Source organism: Phytophthora parasitica (assembly GCF_000247585.1).
Source record: "Phytophthora parasitica INRA-310 unplaced genomic scaffold supercont2.1, whole genome shotgun sequence".
NCBI classification, from domain to species: domain Eukaryota; phylum Oomycota; class Peronosporomycetes; order Peronosporales; family Peronosporaceae; genus Phytophthora; species Phytophthora nicotianae.
In genome coordinates, this window is record NW_008634126.1 from 1,290,402 (window position 1) to 1,295,836 (window position 5,435).

At 47.5% G+C, this 5,435-nt stretch overlaps 2 protein-coding genes across 2 annotated transcripts; both read left to right on the top strand.

The window, feature by feature from the left end:
- Window positions 1-1,601: 1,601 nt before the first annotated feature.
- PPTG_20709 (hypothetical protein) lies at window positions 1,602-2,236 on the top strand (the record flags this gene model as incomplete). The annotated part of the gene is made up of 2 exons (XM_008892907.1): window positions 1,602-1,714; window positions 2,197-2,236. The coding sequence occupies 2 exons, from the start codon at window positions 1,602-1,604 to the stop codon at window positions 2,234-2,236; spliced, it is 153 nt and encodes a 50-aa protein (XP_008891155.1).
- A 486-nt stretch (window positions 2,237-2,722) lies between these two features.
- On the top strand, window positions 2,723-4,925 carry PPTG_00320 (hypothetical protein; the record flags this gene model as incomplete). The annotated part of the gene is made up of 3 exons (XM_008891700.1): window positions 2,723-3,716; window positions 4,034-4,286; window positions 4,367-4,925. The coding sequence occupies 3 exons, from the start codon at window positions 2,723-2,725 to the stop codon at window positions 4,923-4,925; spliced, it is 1,806 nt and encodes a 601-aa protein (XP_008889948.1).
- Between the last annotated feature and the right edge of the window lie 510 nt (window positions 4,926-5,435).

Consider the following 5,435-nt stretch of genomic DNA (forward strand, 5'->3'; position numbering starts at 1 on the left):
ATTTATGTGACGAGGCACCCGTTCCCGACTGCACCGGACGCGAATTTTTTATAAAACGAGAAGTTAATCGTAGTTAGTACAGTGTTATAGACAGAGCGTATACTGTATTTTTGCCGTTACCTGGAATGTTTGCCTCTCGTGCTCGGAAAGATATGCTTCAAAAGCTTCCCACGATGAAAATGACCTTCTTTGGATCTCACTTCCAACTTTCAGTCTGTTATCATCTGTGTCTCCACTCAGAGAATGAAGGTATGCATCGGTCGACCCCAACAAAGTCTTTCTGCTATTGTTGCTCGTAGTGGCATCGTTCGACGTCATATCAGCTTCGACACATGTAGCTTTTCTTTCCCAGTACTACTAACAGTGAGCTGCGGTTGCGGCTGACAGCTAGCTTCAGCCCCCGGAAGTGGGTCCATGCGATCGTCTCTCGTCAGCATTCCAGTGTTGTGGTTGTCTCGTCTGCTTGGCGAGTCGATGAATGATAGCCAGGCATGGGCGGCACACTCGATTGCTCCAACAATACTTTGGTCCAGACCCCATATTTGAAGAGGCTGTTTTCCGCAGGCGCTATCGAATGTCAAAACGCTTGTTTTCTCAGATTGCAATTGGTGTAACGAATGACGACTCTTACTCTGTTCAGAAACAACATGCAGCGGGTCTAGTGGGAATATCCAGTTTCCTGAAGATCACGGCCGCGCTAAGAGTTCTTGCATATTCTTCATCTTTTGATGCTATTGATGAAAACTTAGAGATTGCTGGGCTTACAGTCAGTCAGTGCATCGATCACTTTTGTGATGCACTTATTGTTGTTTTCGGTGATGAGTTTTTGCGTCCACCACATAAGGAGGAACTAGAACGTCTTCTTAAACAGAACGAACGTCGTGGCTTTCCTGGAATGGTCGGCTCGATCGAGTGTATGCATTGGGTATGGAAGAATTGCCCAATGTCTCTGGTCGGTCAACACAAAGGAAAAGAAAAGAAGCCTACAAAAGTCCTTGCGAATTTGGCATTACAATTTCGGTTCTCCTAGTTCTTTGAGCGACATTAATATTTTAGAGCGGTCCCCTCTCTTTGATAGCGAGGTGAAGCACTGCAAGTCACGTATACTGCCAATAGTACGTGTAAAAGATATTAATACTGTGAGCGAAAAAAAACTAATTCAAAATGTTAGCTTGAATGTAACTCTTACGATACACCCTACATGCTGGCGGATGGAATTTATCCTGAATGGTCGGTATTTGCAAAGTCAATCGAGAAGCCGATAGATAAAAAGCGCAAGAACTACTCAAAGCGTCAAGAAGGTTGTCGGAAAGATGTAGAACGGACCTTCGGGGTGATTCAAGCGCGGTGGAGGGTTCTAGATACGCCATGTGAACTTTGGCGTGCTGCCAAAAAGGACAAGGTGATGCATGCATGCATCATCATGGACAACATGATTGTGGAAGATGAACGTCACTTACGTGATTCAGCTCGAATCGACTTTCTATTTGAAGTTCGTAGTCAGCCTGGGGGACTTCCGGAGTTTACAGTATCGCGACCGGCTCGTGCTTCAGGTCACGACACTGTCGAGCAATTGATTGTCCACACTTCGAAGCTTCGGAATGCACATCAAAGAAATCTCCCAGTGCACGAGCATTTACACTACGGTGCAGCTTGTAATGTTCGACTCGCTAAGCGCAGTACTTGCTGCATCAGACGATGCGACTGCCAATCCGTATGTGCTTGGGTCGACGGCGCGTTGAGCTATAGCATTGCTGCGGTTACCGACCGCGTCACCGTTGACGGACATCTTCGCCCGTATTCATTGGTGCAGCTAATGAAATCGATGACCCTAACTGCTCACTCAAAGCTTCAACACGAAGTCGTTTTAGGACAGTTTGCTATTTCAACATCAAATATTCAGCTACGAGGGGGTCGTTCGGCGCCTCCTGCGCAGTAAATAAGCTCAGATCGAGCTGTTCCTGGGCAACTTTAACGCGTTTTTTCGGCATTTTCTGCAGCGCGTTCTGCTGCTTTGACTTGGCGTGCATACAAAGCTTGATTCGCCCGGTCAAGTTTTGCTCGGGTTACGCCTTGGACCCGAACAGTTTCAGCAGGAGGAGAACGTTCGCTTGAATTAAGGGAGGCATTGGAAGAACTGGTCTCCTTAACCTTGTTGTAGAAGTCGTCGCCGGATTGATAGATGCCATTTATTAGGTCGCAGCTCACGGACAACCACGCTTCACACAGCACCTAGTCCTCGACAGGTTTGTAGTTGACCCCGCGCACCTTCGAAGGCGTTGCGCTGCTCTGCATGCCGCTGGTTGGCCGCTGCTATTCTGAAGGCCAAATTTGGCTTCCAGTTTGGCATTAGAAGGCCTCTTGCTAAATTTGTCACCCGGATAGCAGAAGTGGTGGAGGCGTAAAAGCTATTCTTCGCAGCTAAATTTGGCTTTGGCAGCAGGATAGCAGCACTGGTGAAGATGCTCTTATATGCGTTGAGGCGGAGACGATGTCTTGCATACTACTCAATTGGTGGACCTGTCCAAGAATATGATCTCGAATATGCTGAAGGTAATAAAAGATAAGTTATAAAGAGATTTGGACACTCAAAACGACTAAAAATAAGACTGACAAACGGAAAAGGTCTGTGAACCTTGACGGATGCCAGAGTACTATATTTAACAGCTGAATGGGTCACCAATCGAGGGTCAGATCCAAAGTAAATAAACACCGCACAGCCATGTCACGACTTATGTTCAAGGCCCCCACTGAAGTTGTCAAGCTCTCCTATTGGGGTTTTACAGTCTGGTGGTTCATCATCCCCGGCGTTCATGTGGTCACTTGTGTCTACACTGCGTTGTACAGCTACTCCTATTGGGTATTAATGGACACTTATCTAAACAACTACCTCGAAACTTTCGAGATCGGCATGCCACCACCATATCATCACACCATTGCTATTGTCCATGCTGTACTGTCTGTATTGCACGCGGTAGGTATCTTGTTGATGCTGAGTGGATCGATTTGGCAGCGGTCTCTTGCTTTTACTCCATTCTCTACTTGTGATGCTGGCGTCACAAGCGACGAAGTCAAGTCGAATCGAACGAGCTCGGCCTTGCTTCAAAGCTTTACGAAAGTCTACACTAAAATTTCAGATCGTCACGGCTTGTTCGGAGTTAACGGGGTCCATTTTCACGTGCTGCTCATCGTTCGAGAAGTCATTGAGACGGGATTGCAAACCATTCAAGCTTATCGCATGAGTGTGCTACTGCCAAGAACGCTGCTTAACCGATTTTTCGTCATTTTACTTGTGACAAATTGCTGGTCTTCTGTTCTGGTTTACTCGGCCTTTTTCAAGGGTGACGAGGCTAGCAGGCGGTTTGCGTGTATAGTTTTGGACTGTGTGCTCGATCTAGTATCCTGCATGGGTGTGGAGCTGATCATTGTGTTGAGCTACGCAAAACAGTATGATCTCCAAATGTGGGGATTCTCAGATTACTTATGGCGCAATGACGAGTGGGCAGCACGTGTACTAAATGAATTTCGGATGGTCTTCGTGGTCTCCTGGTCTGATCTGGCAAGTCGCGCCATCTTTTCTATTGGATTAATCCTAACGACAACAAATATGAAGGAGTTATTGCAACGACTACCACGCCAGAAAAACCAAATTGCGGAGTCGTCAAACCAATTTGCAGAGTCAACTAGCTTGAGAACTATTAAGGAGCAGATCAAGGGTGAGAAACTAAACACAGTTTTACCCACACAGTCACAGACGCCAGCAACAAATTCACGGCAGAAGACAAATTTTCAAAACAAACAAAGCTTGTAAAGAGTGGTGACAGCTATCGTGGCACTAAGCTGCGTACCCATTGTGCGCGAATCATGCTGCGTGCAGCTCATCTATTCTTTGGAGCATGGGGGATTTTAGTGCTAGGACTTCATATTCAAGCATCAGTGCAACCAACGCTACCTCAATGCCTAATGCAAGTGAGGCCGTGGGCGACATCACGCCCATCTTGCTATTTGGTCGATCTTGATTGCTATTCTTTAGCGATAACCGGTAAAATGAGTGAGGTGGAGGAGAAGTGGTCAGAATTCGATAGCTCAACTGTCGTCCAACTACTCATTCGCCACTGCCCAGCACTAGAGATGCCACCTTCCATAGGCAAATTCAACGCGCTCCATGGTATTAAAGCGTACAACTCGACTATTGCCGACTGGGGTGAATCGGCAGCATTCACTAGTGCGAACCACCCGAACATTCTGTCGATTTACCTCGTTCGCGTCAACATGGCAGACGGTTTGTTGCCAACTGGATTCCATTCGAGTGATTTTCCGCCGAATCTTTTCGACATTGAGCTCTGCGTTACGAACCTGCGTGCAGTAATCTCGACCTCAAGTGGCCACGAAAAGCAGAGATTTTGCTCGAGTACTGCCAGTTGACGAGCATCCCTTCAGTACTAGTGAGGCTTGAGCCTAAATACTTGGCTTTCACTGCCAATCCGATAACACAAGTTCCTGCAGAGGTTTTCGAGATCCCAGGACTTCGAACTCTAGGACTTGGACAACTGAATCTCAACGAACTACCGCGTCATGTGACGAACCCCTCTCCATCACTGAACATGATTTTTCTCGATGGAACCAATATTTCCATCTTCTGGCCGTGGATGGACGATATCGTCACAATGGAGACGTGGGGGCTCTTGGTACCGTCGCTCACTCCGTACTGCGTCGACCTCGATCAAAACGGTGTAGCCAATGCATTCAGCACTTCTCCATCCCCCGACTACGCTCCCATTCTAATGGATCCATCCCAAGCCAATGTATACCCAGTTTACTACGTTGTTTCCTGTGATCCAAGCTGGTTGGGCACATACTACTTTATCGACCTCGACGACGAAAACATGGCCATCAGTCCTGCGCCTGCTTTAGTAAGACCGTAAACTTACGACAACATGCTTAAAGTGCTCATAGTTTAAGTGTTCGAAGAAGATGCACATCCAGCAAGCACTATATTTAACGGTTCAACGGGTCACTGATAAAGAGTCCAAACACCGCGCTGCCATGTCGCGACTTGTGTTCAAGGCCCCCACGGAAGTCGTCAAGCTCTCATGTTGGGTATTCACAGTCTGGTGGATCATCATACTTGGGGTTCACGTGGTCACATGCGTGTATACTGCGATGTACAGCTACACCTACTGGATGTTGCACATTACCTATCCCAACATCTTCCTCGAAACTTTCGAGATCGACACCCCCCCCCCTCCACACACACACAATAAAAGGTTTTGCATCGGAGCCATTTCCAACCGCCGGTAGACCACTGGCATCCGTGCCAAGCGTAAAAGTAAAGCTTTCGTGATCGTCCATCACGAATCAGCTTCGGCGTCTCATCCGCGAAGTCGTTTCTACCGAGCTTCGTGCTCGTGTAGTGCTGGCAAAATCGCTGGGGG